Genomic DNA, 20,534 nt, shown 5'->3' on the forward strand with positions numbered 1-20,534 from the left:
TCGGAGAGACTGCACTACGATCTCACAGCGACGTTATTACGACCTCACTACGACCATCACGTTTTCACCGCGACCCAACTACGCTTCCACTACGACTATACCACGTTTACACCACGCTGTTCAAGACCATAGTACGATTCTAGCACGCCCTTGCCGCCCTTAACACGCTCTTCTTACGACCTCACAACGTTCATACTACGACCATCATTCTCATTGTCATTTTCACATAAAATATATTATATATAATGTATCTCCAGGTTTTGTTTGTCTGTATGTAGTTCTTGTCCATTTTCTCTAACGGCTCAACTACGCTTCTCGTTTATAATTTTTTATAAGTAATTTTTGGGTCCTTTTATGCCTTGCTGTTCGGTGTGAGCCAAGGCTCCGTGTTGAAGGCCGTACCTTGCCTAAATTGGTTTACCTTTATAAATTGTTACTTGGATGGAGATTTGTATCATTGGCACTCATACCACATCTTCCTATATATATTGACACATCTGTGTCATCTCTGCTATCGTTTACTAAAATATCGTCATTTGAGCTTTATGGACCAGCAAAAGGTTGTAATTTAGGTTGGATTGGTCAGTCCGAAATCTCGCTTGATCAGGATTCGTTACTGTCAGACCTCCGTCTGCCTCTACATCAAGCCATATCACAACACCCACGTGTTCTAGAAGATTTTGGTGGCATGACCGAGAAATCTATGTATTTATCAGAAATAGAAGGAATGGAATTGTATTGATATGGAACACGACGTTAACGTTATTACTGATAATTAGTAAGATCGCGGTATGAACGTATTATAATCGTGGTAAGAACGTACTATAATCGCAGTAAAAGCGTGGTTAGATTGTGTTGCAATCGAATTACTCGTGGTATGGTCGTAGTGAGAACGTGATGAGCGTAGAAAGATCTTGATAAGCGTAGTGATGTCGCAGAATAAACGCGGTGAGAACGTGGTATAATCTTAGCGGGACCGCTGTAGAAGCGTAATGAGGACGTAGAAGCATCATGAAAGCAACGGAAATTTACATTTTCATGCCGCTCATAATGCGACCTCTCCACGATCTGAATTTATTTTAGATCGCGGTAAGCGTAGTGTGATCGTGGTCTAGTGGGACTGGGGCTTTATAATCAAAGATTATGTTTTGTAATGTAGGTAGGATCTTCGTTACATTAAGATATTTCTATTCTTTATAACAAAAGTGCAAGTGACATACGTTGTTCGTGTTTAATTTCGTATTCAAGCTGGGGTCACACATTCACGATTTTTACTACCGTCCTTGACAGGACCATTCCCGATTTAAATTTGTCAAAAGTCTGATCAAGATCCTGTGAATCGTGGATGGAAATTCAAACTTTAATTAGAATTTGTAAAACAAATAATTTAATCACGACAACAATCAGATATTGTTCAGGAAGCGTCGATATTCAACCGTTTCCAAGCGAATTTATCCCGATAATCCCGTTCTCTATTCGCTTCTAATCCAATTTGTATCTTTCGCCAGGTATAATTCGACTGAGTCTGTTAAGACTGCGTCCCGATTCTACCGAATGTAATCCGACAGAGATCAGGCAGTGAACTGACGCTGACGGAAGTTACCCGTTCGAAAACTGTCGGCCTAATCGGGATGAGCAAGTACTGTCAGAACAGGTCCGCTCTATCGCATTGCAACCGGCTTTGTCTGGTCTCAGTCGTATTGTATTCTGTAATTGTCGGGACTCTGACGTGGGTATTATTGACGAATTTCGTATTAATCACGGGACAGCTCCGGTACGGTTTCGGCAAAAACGGTTCGCAATCCTCACAAGATCTGGATGCAATCTGGACTCAATCGGCAGAAAAACAGCAATGAAAAATTTCTCCAGATCATTTCCGTTTCACAGGACACCGTCCGGAATACACAGAACATTGTTAGGATTTTGATCCGATACAGCAGAATCTGTCACGACATAGGCACGATTGTAATCCGACTAGACTAAATCGGCTGATTTTCCCCGAATGTTACAGGACGCACCTAACTGTCGGGGTGCTTCGCCGAACTATTCGGACCCTTCACGACCAGTAGGAATCTGTTACGAACTTAAACGACTGCGTTCAGACAATGATAGGACATTCCAGATAATTGAGGATAGAAATCCGAATTTTTCACTTTTCGTTTCGTATCGCTGTCTGATCTCAAACGGGAGCAATAATCGGCAATGTGTGAACCCCGCATTAAGGAATAAGGTTATAATTGAAAACCAACATAGAACAATTTGTCGAAATAGATAAGAATCGTCTTAAGGTAGTATAGGGTCAAATGCCTCGGTTTTAATCTAATCTTTTCTGTTAAACTTGCGTAATAGAAGGATTCCAATATGCACGTTCCGATCTTCATTTTTGTTTTAACAGTTTCATACAGTTCAGGTAAATATAATTGTTGTTAGTTCTTTCTAAGAAAATATAAAAACTCTTTTACAATAGACAAAAATGTGATAGAAGATATAATTTTCTCTGCAGGATTTTGTTTGATTTGTGTAAAACAAGAACGATTGAAATAAAGGTTAACATCTGTTTCTTGAAAAAATATCTTGATAAATATATAAAACATAAAAATACTACAAATACTGGCAGCAATAACGCGATGAATTAGAAACGTATTATCATGTTCATTTCTATCAGAATAAATCATATTTATATATCAGTCCTTATTAACAATGCCTATTAACTTTTTCTCAAGATACACCTGATATTTGACACATAGTTTACTTTTAATTTTCAGGTTTCATTTTGGACCAACTTCCACAAGTTGGAAGTCAAATCGATCATCAAATCAACAGACACATATGTTATGACGATTTAGGTTGTTTCAGTACTGAGGCGCCATTTAGGAGTGCACAACGACCAATAGTACTTCTTCCTGATACTCCTGATAAAATAAGGACAACGTTTGAACTCCATACAAGGTCATACCTTTTATCATTTCTTGTATGAGGCTAATATTACTTTCTAATTTTAAGTGAATAATATTGCATAAGTCAAAATATTTTTAAAACATTAAAGCCCGTTTCGCAAAATCATCTTTATAAAAACTAAAATTATCATAAGGATACTGAATATTTCATGACCCTCACGATCGATCCTCATCTGATATTTCTTACCTCGCCTTTGACGTCTCCGAAAGCGACTTAACACCAAATAGTAACTTGCCATGACCAACACGTAGGGTTGTCTTCTTATAATTAGCCAAGGCGTTGTCAGGTTGTTTTTTTTTATGAGTTTGACTGTCCATCTGGTATCTTTCATCCCTTTTTTTACATAATCCTTACTTTATTGTCCAATGTGTGCGGACTGTCGCTGCCTTTTCAAAGTATCTCCCTAGATCATGGTGATGTCCGTTGCATTGCCCTATTACATTTTTTTTTAATCTTTGAAATGCTGATTGTTGGACATTTTAAAGAGGAAATCCTGGATAATCATAGGTCTGTTCTTTGTTCCTTTGGAATTTCAACCAAAGATGAAAAACTGGATCTTCCATCATTGTATTGGATACCTAAACTACATAAGTGTCCTTACAAACACCAGTATATTGCTGGGTTTTCCAAGTGCTCCACGAAACCTCTTTCGAAATTATTAGCATCTATTTTATCAGCAATTAAAGACGGGCTTCAAAGTTATTGTGAAACTGCCTTTTCTAGAGGTGGCGTGAATCAGATGTGGATCCTGCAAAATTCCAAAGATCTTTTAGAGTACATACAATCTTACTCACTTTCATCGTGTAACAGCATAAAAACATTTGACTTTTCTACTGTTTACACAATTATTCCACATTCCAAACTAAAAGAAAAATTGAAAGAGTTGGTATTGCTTTGCTTCATAAAAAAGAATGGCCAACGTAGATGCAAGTATCTTGTCTTAGGAAGGAATAAATCCTACTTTCTAAAGGATCACTCTGATTCAAACAAAAAATTCTCTGAAACTGATATAATCAAGATGCTTGATTTTTTGATTGACAACATATTTGTTACGTTCGGTGGATGTGTTTTTCGACAGACTGTCGGCATTCCAATGGGAACAAACTGTGCCCCTCTACTTATTTCTTTAACATTATGAGGCTGAATTCATGAAGGAACTTCTTAGGAAGAAAGATAAGAAGTTAGCAATATCCTTTTAACTCTTCTTTCCGCTATATAGATGATGTTCTTTCACTAAATAATTCAACTTTTGGTGACTATGTGGAACGCATCTATCCCATTGAACTAGAGATAAAGGATACTACAGATACAGTTAAGTCGGCTTCATATCTTGACTTACATCTAGAAATTAACAATGAGGGTCGGTTGAAAACAAAACTTTACGACAAAAGAGATGATTTCAGCTTTCCAATTGTGAACTTTCCATTTCTAAGTAGCAACATTCCAGCAGCACCTACATACGGGTATTTATCTCCCAATTGATACGATATTCCCGTGCTTGCACTTCCTATCATGATTTTCTTGATAGAGGGTTGCTGCTCACAAGGAAGCTATTAAACCAAGAGTTTCAAATGGTGAAGTTGAAATCATCCCTTCGTAAATTTTACGGACGCCATCACGAGTTGGTTGACCATTATGGAATAACTGTTTCACAAATGATATAGGATATGTTCCTTACGTCGTAACTACAATCCCCTTCTCTTTCATGAATGTGACCTACCGAATAAGATTATTTACCGGATTCAATATCACATAAGCAACACGACGGGTGCCACATGTGGAGCAGGATCTGCTTACCCTTCCGAAGCACCTGAGATTACCCCTAGTTTTTGGTGTAGATCGTGTTGTTTATTCTTTGGTTTTCTATGTTGTGTCATGTGTACTATTGTTTTTCTGTTTGTCTTTTTCATTTTTAGCCATGGCGTTGTCAGTTTGTTTTAGATTTATGAGTTTGACTGTCCCTTTGATATCTTTCGTCCCTCTTTAAAAGTATTTAATCATTCAAATATTAATATCAGTTCAATCTTACTCTGGTTTTCATATTTTCAAAATAAGGCACCCTATCAGTAAAATTGAGAATGGAAATGGGGAATGTGTCAAAGAGACAACAACCCGACCAAATAAAAAACAACAGCAGAAGGTCACCAACAGGTCTTCAATGTAGCGAGAAATTCCCGCACCCGGAGGCGTCCTTCAGCTGGCCCCTAAACAAATATATACTAGTTCAGTGATAATGAACGCCATACTAATTTCCAAATTGTACACAAGAAACTAAAATTAAAATAATACAAGACTAACAAAGGCAAGAGGCTCCTGACTTGGGACAGGCGCAAAAATGCGGCGGGGTTAAACATGTTTGTGAGATCTCAACCCTCCCCCTATACCTCTAACCAATGTAGAAAAGTAAACGCATAACAATACGCACATTAAAATTCAGTTCAAGAGAAGTCCGAGTCTGATGTCAGAAGATGTAACCAAAGAAAATAAACAAAATGACAATAATACATAAATAACAACAGACTACTAGCAGTTAACTGACATACCAGCTCCAGACTTCAATTTAACTGACTGAAAGATTATGATTTCATCATATGAACATCAGGTACAATCCTTCCCGTTAGGGGTTTAGTATCATACCATCATAACATATATGAGAAGAACATAACCCGTGTCATGCCAACAACTGTTTTTAGAATAAATGTGTTTAGTTCCGACGCGTGTTTTTTCAGATGTGTGTTTTATGCGGAATAACTCAATATCAAGTAGCCGCTTACGGAAATCCTCCTAATAATACTATGATTTAAATACTAAATTCCACAAAGTTATGAATTAACAATTTATTCGTTTTTTCGGAGACATCTGTGGAAAATGTATTTCTCTCTGACTCCAAGAAAAGAAAATTAAAGGTAACAAAATACCCCAAAATATGATATGTGATTGTATTTCAATTTTCACACGAAATTGTCTTTCATTATTCACCAGAATACAATATGATATTGTATTCCAATATACACCAGAAAACAATATAAGAATGTGTTTCTTTATTCGATTGTTTTTCATTTTTTAGGGTTAAACCATCGACAGCAGATGAGCAAATACTTGATTATAAAAATGTATCCTCTATCAGAGCCTCAAGTTTTGATGGATCAAAGAAAACGAAAATAATTATTCATGGATATACTCATAACGGCCATCGACAATGGCTTCAAAACATGGCCAGGGCATTCTTAAAAAAGGTACCAAATTTATATGAGCATGTCAATAAACCCATTATATGACCAAATAAAAGCAATAATGATTACAAAATAAAAACAACTAGTAAAACGAAAATTAAAAAAAAGGCACTCCAAGGAAAATTCAAAACGGAAAGTCCCTACTCAAATGACAAAATCAAAATATCAAACGAATAGACAACAAACAACATGTAAGAACTGATATACTTGATGTAAAGCACAAGACTGTGTTTACCAGCAATAATCATTAAAGTGTACTGTTTGAAAATACTTGAATAATAAGGGTCTATATGTGACTGGAGGGCGGTTTGATTGCCAAATTCGTAAAATATTTTCTTTGCTCTATCATCGTGGTGAGCGACTTCCATAACGATAGGGATATCTTTTGTTTTGCTATGTTTTTGGATGTATGTTTAAGCGTAGTATTGATACTTTTTATTCAAAGGGTTTTTCTGAACTGAGTTTTACCACTCTTCTTTCTCTCTGCTTTAGTTAATCTATTGATCGCAGATATTATATGTGGGGATTCAATAGACAATCGACAAGGTATAAAAGGTGCCTTTTGAAATCACCATTACACAAAAAAGAGTTTACGCGTTAAAATTAAGTAACTCGCATCGCAAGACAGAAAACGTTGAAACTGGTGAATTGAATTTTTATAAGGCCATCACCTCAGAGCAATTTCTGACAACATGCACCGTTAAACAAGATCATAGAGCCTAATTCCTGCTTTTCTTGCAGGAAGACATGAACGTTATCATTGTTGACTGGGGTCATGGAGCGGTACCACCATACACTGAAGCTGCTGCAAATACAAGGGTTGTAGGAGCACAGGTTGCTAAACTTATAAGTGTAATGGTGTCTGCAGATCAGTCTGGAATTGATAAATTCCATTTGATTGGTCATAGTTTAGGTGCACACGTTGCAGGTTATGCTGGCGAAAGGTTGACACACTTGCCCAGAATCTCAGGTAAAATAACATTTATTATCTCTCTATGACCTACACGTAAAGAGTGATATGTTGGAATATGTGCAGTATTTAAGAAATTATTCGATTGGTTAATGTGCGACTGGAATTTGATATTTAAAAAAAAAACATTGATGCATATAAGTTTTGATTTCCTTCTTTTTTTGAATTGATTGTTTTGTCGATTTAAATAAAATTGGTTTGAACCTTTTTAAATAGCTGGCCAAACCTCCCGTTTAATTTTGTATTCGGCTTTGGGTTTTCATTAAACACTCTTTAAAAAATAGTTCAAACTTGGTTTAACCATGTTTTGTATTTCTACAAGATAAATTGAACAAAATATTTTGAAATTGATGAAAAGATCTGACATTTGTTATGTTTATTTTTCAGGTCTTGACCCAGCGGATCCTTACTTTCAAGGAACAGATATCAAAGTCAGACTGGACCCAACTGACGCCGACTTTGTTGATGTTATTCATACAGATGGTTCCAGCATTTTAAGTCTAGGAATGGGAGCAGCTCAAGCAATGGGACATGTAGATTTTTATCCGAATGGCGGTTCTGATCAGCCTGGTTGTCCTGCTGGGCTTCTATCAAAGATCACACAAACAGTGTGGCATTCCGTCTCACAACTGGATCTTTTGGGTAATTCTTAAAAGTTGATTTAAATTGATTAATACAAATACACGTATACCCGTGTAAGCTTATAAGAGGATATTTGAGAGACATCTATTTAGGGAAGTGATAACCTGTCTTTTTAAAATGCATTTTTATTTTTTAAAAGAATTACTATATCTTTGAAATAGCGTAAAAGTAAATTCACAAAATTACTGAACTCTGAGGAAAATTCAAATCTGAAAGTCCGCAATCAAATGGCAAAATCAAAAGCTCAAACACTTCAAACGAATGGACAACAACCGTCACACCCCTAACTCGGCACAGACATTTTTCCGTGGAGAAATTTGTGGATTGAACCTAGTTATTTTACTTTAAAAAATAAGATAACTTAAGGAGGCTCGAGGGTATAAAAATTTCAGAAAAAAATTAAACATTTGTTTTTCATTACAAATTTTATTTGTTACCTTTTGTAGTTGTTACTTTATCATATGGTACAAAAATAATTCAAAACAATCAATTCGTTTTGGCCCAAGATGACTTTTAAAATGTATACATCATTTAAAAAGTTTCAAATTATCTCCCTTTCGTGGAAAAATGCCATTTTTTGGCTTTAAAATTGAAATATCTTTTTCAACTCATCGGTGACCTATATTTTTTAATATAATTTCCATATAAGTTGTACTTAAACTAAATCATTGTAAAATTTGAGCGATTTCTGTAATAAATTTCTTTTTTTATTTCGATATTAACTTTATTTCTCCTATCACTTCAACAGAAAAAACCCACTTTTACAAAAATGTATGCTTCTTTTGAAGGCAGATTGTGAGCGCAAATGAACGGTGACCCCACTTTTTTATTTTATTTTTCTATTTACTATAAGATAAAGTTCATTTATAGAAAAATATAGAGAAATCCTATATAAATGATTTAGACCCGCAAACCCCCTTAATGAAACATAAAACGAATTTAAATAAACGTCGCGACTACATTTATGTTTTATCTTTTACTTAAATTATTAGGAAAGGAGCAAATTTCGAAAATAAATCACTGCGAAAAATGCAAAAACACAAAAAGAATCTGATGAAAATCAGTTGTTTTACAGTAATCTATGAATTATCTGTTCTCATTATTTAAGATAAATGCGCTACGGGAATACATTGCCTTGGACTACGTGTTGCCACCAACCTTATAAGCGTCTGATTTAAAAGTGTAAAAATTACAAGATAATGTATTTTAATCATATGTAACCTCGATCTTAAAAGAGTTGAAACCAATGTTCCATCATGAATCAATCACTTGTACCTAAAAATGCTTTACAAATACCCATTTTGTCATTATTTTTTAATTTAGTAAATTACTTATGCAATATAATATCTTTCAGCCGGTGAAGGTTCTGTGGCTTGCAGTCATGAAAGGTCGTATATCTATTATACTGAATCAATTCTCGCTACCTGTCCATTCATGGGATATCCGTGTACTAGTAAGGACGAATTTTCAAAGGGTCGTTGTTTATATTGTGATGGAGGATGTTCTTACATGGGATATAATGCTGATAAGTCGACTTCTCGAGGAAGTATGTATCTAAGTACACAAGCTGCAGCACCTTATTGCAGTAAGTATTTTATAAACAATATAAGTATATATGTAAACATCCGCTTTAAAGAGGTTGTGGTATACTGATTTACCTCTGTCTGTCAGTCTGTCCAATGAATATTTTTCGTTGCATCCTTCTGAAGAACATCATTAGGATTTCTGACATTTGGTTTCAGGTCTTATATGTATCAGCTAAACCGTGTGATGCGTTTTCAGATTCATCATTAAAAACTTCATGACTGGAACCTTATACTTTTAGTAGGCTAAGGAATAGTTAGAGAGCAGTAGACCACAGAGTCACATGTTGTGACTGGTTAATACTGAAACTATGATATCAAACAAATGGCCGGCGGTAGACTTTTTTTCAAAAAGGTGATGCACATTTCTATTTTACATCCCTCAATTTTAGTTTAACCCGGATTTGTTTTTTCTCTATCGATGTATGAATTGTTAACAGCGGTATACTACTGTTGCCTTCGTTTACAAAAAAATCAATCATGAAAGGGACTCAAGTCTTAATAAAACAAATAAGGAAGCGTGGAATGAATGTCTATGAGACAACTTTCCACAAGAATTCCAATGAAGTAGATGAAATAATTTAAATCAGAACATCAAAGATTAAATAGATAACTATAGTAAGTAAGTAAGTAAGTAATTTGTTTATTATAGTGACTTGTGAACATAAATATAATACAATTACAAAGTTTATAGTCAAAGTTACACCCGGCCCATTGGACCTATAAGTCACCTTTTTAAAATATCAGTAAGGTTAAACATAATCACGTTATACATGTATATATACACAATTTCTCAAATCATTTGAAATTAAAGTTCAAAAAAGTTAGAATAAATATACTCAAAAATTAAATGTTCATAGATTATATAGCACCTGACGTCGGATATGAAATGCACGAACGATATATTTTGCTAATTTTCTTGTGTGAAGAGACATTAAAATGTTCAGTTTTTGTTCATGATTCAGATCTAAGAAGAGTTCTGTAGTTAAAAGTTCACCAAAAATGTTATTTCGACAATTCAAATAAAGCGGACAATTAAAGATAAAGTGTAGTTCAGTTTCGGCTTCTTGAAGATTACAAAAAATACAAAGTCTTTCTTCAGGTTTTTCACTTGAATATCTGCCTGTTTCAACTCTTAATGGTAAAATTCCACATCTTAACTGTGCCAAGTACGACCGTTCAATTTTACTTAAATTTAATTCAATATAGTGTTCAGTTTCGAAAATAGTTTTGAATGTCTTATAGGTACGTAATTTTGAGACGCTTTCGATAGAATTACTCCAAATGTCTGAATAAAAACGAGAAATGTTAAGTTCCACCAATGACATATCAACCTGTAATTTCAGTTCGTAATAATGTCCTAATTCAAGCTTGTAGAAAATATCCTTTAAATCGCTACACCAATTATTTTCACATCGTTCATAATCAAAGTCGAATGCTATTCTTGTAATGCGGTTTCTGTCAAATCGAATTAGTCTATTCCAATATCTAACCATATTTTTCCAGTGTCTATATTGACTCGGGACCCAACCAATATCTCCGTGTATAGCAAGATTTGGTGCGTACCTATGAACTCCCAAATAGTACCGAATAGCTCGATTCTGAATGTTGTATATTTACGAAAAACACATACGACAAATATCATCCATCGACAACCATTGAATTACATGCTCCTTACTTCGGATATGCACGTTTTGGTATATTACTTTGAATGTTTTTTCATAAGAATTTGGATTTGACTTAACCGTCTTTTAGGAAATACAAAAACCGAAATAGAACGGTAAAATAGACAATAGACAACATCATTTCACCAACAAACGTTGTCGCGATAATATCACCATTAACGGACACCTCATTCTACGTTACATCCTTATAATGAGATGAACGGATTCGACACCGTTGACCTTGGTGTATTTAGAATTGGTTCAATGATAATACAAAAACTATATTCCAAAAGCATACTGGTGTTTAATATTTTCAACCATCTTTTGCAAATTAAAGTCTCAAATTTACATAAGGTTATAATTACTTTTTCCTCAGACTTTCATTACCAACTGAATATAACAGCAAATAACAGTATGGACGGCAAATTAACAGTTGTTTTACAAGGATCAAAAGGAAATACAGATGCTATTTCATTGACACCGTAAGTCAGATCCGTTTTTGATTCTTTTTTCTAGTTTTTATTTTTTTAACGTGTTTGAAATGATTATAATTTGATTTCTATATGCGGAAGAAAATATAAAGGAAAACTTCCAAATGACAATAACTTATAGTCACTGATTAAAAAGCATTGTAACATAGAAAGGAGGAAATGGTAACATCGGTTATAAATCAAGTAAATGACGTCATAGAATAAATATTGTGAAGTTCTTAGAAAGGTATGGTCTTTAATTCAATATTTCTATAGTCTTAAAGGATAAAACTCCGGGAAATGTTGTACGTGATCTCATTATTCCGGCGACAATTCAAATTTAAACGGATGCAAATTTTCAAGTCTGGGTAAACAGTTAATATATCAGCAATTAATAACATATAATACCAGAAAATAGGGAATCGATGAAAAAAATAAACGAACGCGGAAGATAGATTGTATTATTTAACCGATTCTTAAAGAAAATAAAGAAAAAAGAAAAGACTTTAACAATGATGAAATAAAATAACGAAAAATATTTGAAAAATAACATAATAAATATCGTGATTTATCAGTTAAATCTGTACACACGCTCATCTCAACATCCCTCGAGTTATTCTAAGTATTTTTTCAAGGTCAAGTTCCGTAAACTTCGGCACCAAAACCTAAAAAGAGGGGCGAAATATACCAGAGAGACAGTCAAAATATCTAGAAATTTTACCGACAACGCCATAACTAATACAGTAAAAGACAAACAAATAAATAATAGTACACAAGACAAATCATACAAAACTAGGCAACACGGACTCCACCAAAATATGGGGCCGATCTCAGATGCGCTGGAAGGGTAATCAGATCCTGATCCACATGGTATATTACAAATGTAGCAGCCACAAGTTTCCAAATCAATCTCAATAATTATGTTTGCCGATTATACGTTATCAATCTAAAATAAACGTACACAGATGCCGTGTAGTTAAGTAAATGTGCATGCTGTACTTAAAATGTTTCGTAATACAGTTTCCTGGAAGCAATTTCTATCGTTTCAGAAACGAAGAAGTACTTTCGAATGGCAATACAATGACGAAATTTTTTACAACTAACAAAGATATTGGAAATGTCACTGCTGTAGCTTTGAGATATGATAAAACAGCAAACCTCCTTCTTGGATGGGCTTATCCAAATGCATGGTCACTTATGGGATTGTCGTTGCTAGAAGCTGAAAAACATCGCATGTAAGTCAAATAAAGCGACTTTCTATTGGTAGTTTTAAGATATTTTTGTATCTCCAGTTGAACTTGATGAACTCATACATTTCTAATTTATTGAGTTTATGTATTAATCTGTTTCATATACATATATATACCCTGACGAAAACATCTTTCAATGATACCATAAGGGAATATTGATTTTTTTTGTTCAAATATCTGGTTTATAATTACTTACTTTGTTGAAAACTGCATTGACTCCAAAAACAAAAACATAGAAGATGATAAAAAAAATGCTGGACTTTTTTTTATCAGCAACATATATATCTATTGCTTAATGGACTTGACTGAAAGTCTATATCCATGTGGGTTCTAACGGCGCGAACCCTCCTGGTCGACTAGTATTCGTATTTATGATCCCATACTAAATCTTACAAAGTTATGTTGAATTAATTTTCATGTGTGTGCTCCTTACAAAAAAACGGCTCAAACAAAGTTATGTGAAATAACGACTAAAATCGAGACTACGCTAGGTTTACGGTCACCATCTCGAATTGATTGACTTATTCGAATAGTCAATGTCTCAAAATCACTAGCGACACATTTCCGCATTCTTAAGATACTCGAAAAGTCATTAAAGATATAAAAAAATATAACCGATTGTGTCCTTTTGCCGTTTTGACATTTTGATTGAGTGTGGATTTGCACAGTGGATGATGCGTTCATATCAGGAGACGCTTACCTGTCCATACAATCGACCGTTTGGAGTTCATGTGATTTCATGTATGTTTTGGTCACAGATGTTTTTCAATATAATGGAACTTTATGCGATTGTTATATAAGTGAGAGATTTAGCTAGCTACAAAACCAGATTTTATCTACCATTTTCTACTTAAAGAAAATACAGGTACCAAGCCAGGATTATGACAGTTGTTATCTATTTGTTTGGTGTGTTTGAGCTTTTAATTCTGCCATTTGACTTTCTATTCTGAATTTTCGTCGGACTGGGATATTTTTATTACTTTAATTTTCCCTCGGTTCGTGTTTGTCACAATGATTTGTCTTCTTTCCTGATTTATGATATTCGAACATCAATAAAATTTTAGCTGGTCAAACTTATTTGAATGAATGATGTTATTTTAACATAAAGTATATGTGTCCCTTACTTCCGTATTTTCTTTTAATCTAGGGACCAGTTTTGTGCCTATGGTAAAAGCGTTCAAAATCATGGAGCAACGTCGTTTGGAATGATGGGAACATGTTAAAATCACTATAAATATAAAGCATGTCTAGTTATTAATGACAATAAACTTGCTTTATAGGTCCAAAAATCTTATTTTATAATCATTCTTTTTTTTCTCTCAGTTTGATATTGTTGTAACAGAAATGCAAAATTCGCGGTCAAAAGAGTCAAGGATAGTTCATATATAATGATGGTACTAATCAGTGGAGTAGAGTCATCATAATGTTCTACATTTTTAAGCTCAACTATTAGCAGGCATTTTTAATGTTAATTTGTCTACTTCTATACCATATAATCAAGTTATATTTACATGAAGTATCATTATTGAACTCCTACATTTTTTCAAACTATAGAGTGAACGAACATGAATTGTAAATTATAACAAAAGGGGTGTTACCATCGAAACTGATTTAAAACATGCATGATTCACATCGTTTTTGTTCTATGAGTTTTGACCTTCAAACTAAAGATTCAGATTATGTTGGCAATGATCTACCAGTTCATTTATACAATGAATCAACTACTAACAAAGTTCACATCTAACAGCAATGTTCTGAGATATATCTTCAATATATGTACAATTGTCTACAAAATAGAAGGTACTGACTTGTAAATTTAAGTACTAGTTTATCAGAAAAATCTAAATCTTGTCTAGCCAATCAAAAACACATTAAATTAAATATTTTCAGCAAATGCAAGAATATTGTGATATACCAAATATCTTATCGCAGTGCTTGTAAGTACAATCGTCATGTCAGAAAATTTCTCCAACATAAGGACTATATTTCTTACATAAATTTCTTAGAAGCCAACATCAAAGAAATCAGGACTATACAATCGAAACTCTATCAGAATGTTATGCAATTATATCAAGGAAAACAGAAAAATGTCACATGTAGAGCAGATCACCTGAAATCATTCCTTTCACCTGTTTTAGTTGGGCTGGTGTTGCTTAGTCTCAATTTATATTAAGTGTTGTAGTCTGTTTGTCTTGTCATCTTTTTTTCGTATTGTCATAAATTTGTCTATCTAACTAAATCTTTTCTTGGTTTCTTTAACTTATGAGCTTTGGTTTTGCTTTAATTACCTTTCTCATTTTACATATAGCAAATCGCAATATCAGTAAACACACACATAGAATGTCATTGCCTTTTTATTTTGGAATGACAGAATGGTGTACAAGTGATAAATATACGCCCTTTCTAATAGACCTAGTAATCAGTAGCAAAACATGTACTTGGAACATTGATTTGTTACCTATAATGAATTTTATTCAGGACAAACTTTAGAGGAATTTGTAAATTGCGTATTTTAAAAATTACAAATAAAATAGGCTGTATACCTAAGGTAGAACAAGCATTACTCGGTTAAAGATTAAAAGAATGTGACAATTCAAAGCAAAACAAACAAAAAGGTAAGCAAATAACAAATGTGTATTATTTAAAAATTATAACAGTTTCAAAATTTGTCGACACATTACAATTTTTTGAGTTTTCTACACAAACAATCCAAGATTAAGATGTAAGATCATTAAAAGTGATTAAGACCACAATGATAAATTTATCTAAATAACAAAAGTATATATATCATGTATAAAGCAGCATGCATAAAAGAGGCAGATACAGGGTAATACTAGCTGGGAACACCAATATAAGTTCGTATCATTTATCTTAGTAAATTGTATAACAGGCTATTATTTCAACTTGGAATTATTTTTAATTATGGAATTTGCATAATTTCTTGGGCTTGAAATTTGTTTAATGAACTCCATGTTTATTCGGTATTATTATGTTTTAAGCGGTGTATAACACTGCCCACACACTGTATTTTGTATTTATAGTATTGTTGTGGCACAGTACATTCTATTATCATGTGCTATCTTCTTAGTAATAGAAAGTATTGTACACTGCAGAGAACATTGAAATGCAGAATAAAAATGGAATTTATTAAAAACAATTCAAGCATACGAAATTATACAAATACCATAATCTAACAGAATTCCAAGTTGAAATAATAGGCTGTGGATCTAGTTTAGAATATTTTCCTTTACCTTGACCACCCTGACCATTATAAAAATTATGTTTGTTTCCCCAAAAGCATCCCACTAAAATAAAATCCTGTAGTCTTTTTTTATGACTACATATCTTCCTATACCCAAAACACAAGGGCCAAATATTTATGAGGCCATAATTGCTCTCTGGATCTGCATATGATATTCATCACAACATCAATTCTGTTCCTTATTTCATTATCTTCAACAAACATTTAAGAATAATAAACAACCCTTTGTACATTTAATACTTTGAAACATAAACAGCTGATAATTAAAATGACTGAATAAAATATCTGAAAATCACAGGCAGTTGCCTCATATAAAAAATGTTATATTAAGGTATATAAGGGGAACCATTTCTGAGACAAGTGCCTGTGCAGAAAATGAATCCGTCTGATAGAATAGTTTTTTTTATATAATCTTGTTCTAAACATAGCAATATTTGACCTTGGTTTGAAATTTGATCCTGTTTAGGGGGAGGGGGATTGTTGTTATTTTACTTTTCCCCAGTTTGTTTTTGTCACAATGATTTGTCTTCTTTGCTGATTTATGATATTCGAACATCGGTAAAATTTTAGCTGTTCAAATTCATGTTTTGAATGATGTTATTTAAAATACTGTATCTATGTCCCTTACTGGCGTATTTTCTTTTATTTTAGGGACCAGTTCTGTGTCTATGGTAAAAGCGTTCAAAATCATGGAGCAACGTCATTTGGAATGAAGGAAACGTTAAAATCACCATAAATATAAAGCATGTCTAGAAATTAATGATAATAAATTTTCTTTATGTCCAAAAATATATAATCTTTTATAGGCATTCGTTCTTCGTCTCTCCATTTTATCCTTAGTGTTATTGTTGTAACACAAATACGCCGTCATTTTGAGTTAAGGATAGTTCACAAGTAATGATGGTAATAAAGTGGACTAGATTCATCATAATGTTCTACATTTCCAAGCTAATTTGCTAGCAGACATTTTTCATGTTAATTTTTTTAATGCTTTACCATATAATCTTGCGACAACTCTAGCTGTATTATTATATTATATATAATTACATGAAGTATCATTATTGAACTCCTACCCAGTAAACAATCCAACGTTGGCATTACGTCGTGACAACGTAATACTATCGTTGTGACAACGTAGTGAAATTACGTCGGTACAACGTAATTTTGTGAACTCCAAGGCACGTGCTGACAACCATCCACACAACGTTGGCACAACGTAATTTGTGACGTAATTTATGACCTTCATAGGACGTTGTGACAACGTTGCAACTCAACTGTAAATGACCCTTGTCCTCATTTGATTGATAAGAGCAATAACATTTCATTGAAGAAGTAAACAGGGTCTATATTTTCTTCTTTTCACCTGTTTTTTTAGTTGTAAAATTTTCAATGTAGGAAAGATGGACACAATAGATATAGGAAGATGTGGTATGAGTGCCAATAAGACAACTCTCCATCCAAATCACAATTTATAAAAGTAAACCATTAACGGTCAAAGTACGGCCTTCAACACGGAGTCTTGACTCACCCCAAACAAAAAGATATAAAGGGCTCCAAAATAACTTGTGTAAAACCATTCAAACAGGAAAACCAACAGCCTAATCTATATATATATATATATAAAAAACAAGAAACACCTATAAATTACATAAACAAACGACAACAATTTTGATAAATTATACATGTTTTCAAATTATAGAGGGAACAAACCTGAATCGTAATTTAGAACAAAAGGGGTGTTAACATCGAAATAATTTTTAAAACGATAATCATCATGCTTATGATTCATATCGTGTTAGTTATATAAGTATTGACTTCAAGCTAAAGAATCAGACTCTGAATGCTGTAATCTTCCAGTTCATTTTTACAAAGTATCGACAACTGACAATGTTCAAATCTAACAGCAGCCAGTTTTGTGAGAAAATAAGGGAAATCAGTTTCTACGATATAGATATATCTTCAATATATGTACAATTTTGTACAAAAGTTCTGGCTTGTCAATTTTTATTTTTGGCAGGAAAGCTCAATCTCAAAGTAGGTTTACAAATGAAAAACAAATTATCAAAGTAAATATTTTCAGTCAGTGCAAGTATATTTGAATATACCAAATATCTGATAATCTTCGAGCATGTATGAACAATCATCATGTCAGGAAATTTCCCCAATAGAAGGGCTGTATTTCTTACATAAATTTCTATAAGCAAACATTAAATATATTAGGAGGATACAATCGAAACTCTATCAGTATGCACGTATTTATATGAGAAACCGGAAAGGTTTCACATATGGAGCAGAGCACCTGAGATCATACCTTTTACCCATGCTCAGTCTCAAAAGAAGGACAGTCAAACTCACAAATTGAATATAAACTGACAATGCCTGGCTAAAAATGATGAAAGAAGACAAATAGACAAACAATAGAACACATGGCACAACATAGAAAACTAAAGAATAAGCAACACGAACCCCACCAAAAACTAGGGATGATCTCAGATGCTCCAGAAGGGTAAGCAGATCCTGCTCCACATGTGGCACCCGTCCTGTTTCTTCTGTTAAAACAAAATCCAGTAAATAGTCTTATTCGGTAGGTTACATTCATGAAAGGGAAGGGGATTGTAGTTACGACGTAAGGAACATATCCGATATCATTTGTGAAACGGTTATTCCATAACGGTCAACCAACTCGTGATGGCGTCCGTAAAATTTACGAAGGGATGATTTCAACTTCACCATTTGGAACTCTTGGTTTAATAGCTGCCTTCTGAGCAGTAACCCTCTTTCAAGGAAGTCATTATAGGAAATGCATGCACGGGAATTCGCATCAATTTGGAGATATATACCTCGTATGCAGGTGCTACTGGAATGTTGCTACTTAGAAATGGAAAGTTCACAATTGGAAAGCTGAAATCATCAAGTTGTGTAGAATTTTGAAGTATGTTTACCTTGTCATCTTTTTTCATGTTTTTTCATGATTTTGTCTGTCTGAGGTATGATTTTTAGTACCTTTTTCTTTTTACATATCATGCAAAATCTCAATATTAATAGCACATCCAGAGAATGTCAAGGCCATTATATTTTGAAATGACAGAATGGTGGACAAGGGTTAAACCATATATGCATGCTAAATTATGTGATCCAGTAATCAGTAGCAAGAACAGTACTTGCACAAGATTCACTAAAGATAACAGATGGACAGTCAAACTCATAGATTGAAAATAAACTGACTATGCCACGGCTAAAAATAAAAAGACAAACAGAAAAATAAAAGTACAGAAGACACAATATAGTAAACTAAAGATTAAGCAACACGAACCTCACTTTAAGCTTTGGTGATCTCATGTGCTCCGGAAGGGTACGCAGATCCTGCTCCACATGTGGCACCCGCCATGTTGATTATGTTATTACAAAGCCGGTAAATAGTCTAATTCGGTGGACTAAATGCAACATTCATTTATCACCATCTTAATTTTATTTAGGACAAACAGTGGAATCTTCAAATTTTATATTTTAGAAATTACAAAAAATTCAGAATGCATATTAGTCCAAATAATTATGAAGTCTTCCTACATCATAATATTTGAATAGCTGTATACCTCTAGGACAACAAATTTTCGTCAGTCAAGGACTAAGGGAAACTGACAATAACATGGCAAAAACAAACAAAAAGACAAACAAATTACAAATGTGTATTATTTAGAAATTATAACAATTTCAAAATTTGTCAACCAGTAACATTTATTTCATTTTTCAACACAAACAGTCTGAGGTTAAGATATAATATCACTTAATTAATTAAAAGACCAAAACGATCAATCTATCTAAAGTTACAAATATATATATATCTTGTATATAGCAGCATGCATAAAAAGAGGCAGATCCAGGTTTATACTAGGGCACACCACAATATAACTATAATTATTAATCTTAGTAAATTGTATCCAGTTAAGAAAATTTTACCATTAGCTTTACCAACCAGGCCATAACAAATATTTTGCCTGATTGCCCCAAAAGCAACAGACCATTTTTTCCTTTAAAAATGACCTGTACCAAGTCATGAATATGGCCATTGTTATATTATAATTCGTTTCTGTGTATGTGTTACATCTTAACATTGCGCCGTTTGTTTTCTCTTTTTTTTGAGTGTACATTCACATTGAGATAAGACTATCACAGTACTTGTCTATCCTAAATTCATGTATTTGGTTTTCATGTTATATTTGTTATTCTCGTTGGATTTTGTCTGATGCTCGGTCCATTTCTTTGTGTGTTACATTTTATTGTTATGTTGTTGTTCTCCTCTTACATTTAATTCGTTTCCCTCGGTTTTAGTTTGTTACTACGATTTTGTAATTTGTCCATGGATTTATGAGTTTTGAACAACGGTATACTACTGTTGCCTTTATTTGTCCTGAAGTCTTTTTTTTATTTGCCTACATACCTTACCATAACAAAAGACAAGGTCTAGGTTGGGAAAAAGTATTTGTAAAGGGGGCATAACTCCT

At 33.5% G+C, this 20,534-nt stretch overlaps 1 protein-coding gene across 1 annotated transcript; it reads left to right on the forward strand.

Moving 5' to 3' along the window:
* Positions 1-2,282: 2,282 nt before the first annotated feature.
* Positions 2,283-14,035, forward strand: LOC134716081 (inactive pancreatic lipase-related protein 1-like). Its single transcript, XM_063578832.1, has 9 exons — positions 2,283-2,410; positions 2,766-2,949; positions 6,026-6,194; positions 6,933-7,161; positions 7,549-7,803; positions 9,158-9,388; positions 11,427-11,532; positions 12,570-12,755; positions 13,918-14,035. Exons 1-9 carry the CDS (start codon positions 2,362-2,364, stop codon positions 13,991-13,993), a joined length of 1,485 nt encoding a protein of 494 aa, XP_063434902.1. The 5' UTR covers positions 2,283-2,361; the 3' UTR covers positions 13,994-14,035.
* Positions 14,036-20,534: the final 6,499 nt, after the last annotated feature.

This window comes from Mytilus trossulus, chromosome 1 (genome assembly GCF_036588685.1).
Source record: "Mytilus trossulus isolate FHL-02 chromosome 1, PNRI_Mtr1.1.1.hap1, whole genome shotgun sequence".
In the NCBI taxonomy this organism is placed as follows: Eukaryota; Metazoa; Mollusca; class Bivalvia; order Mytilida; family Mytilidae; genus Mytilus; species Mytilus trossulus.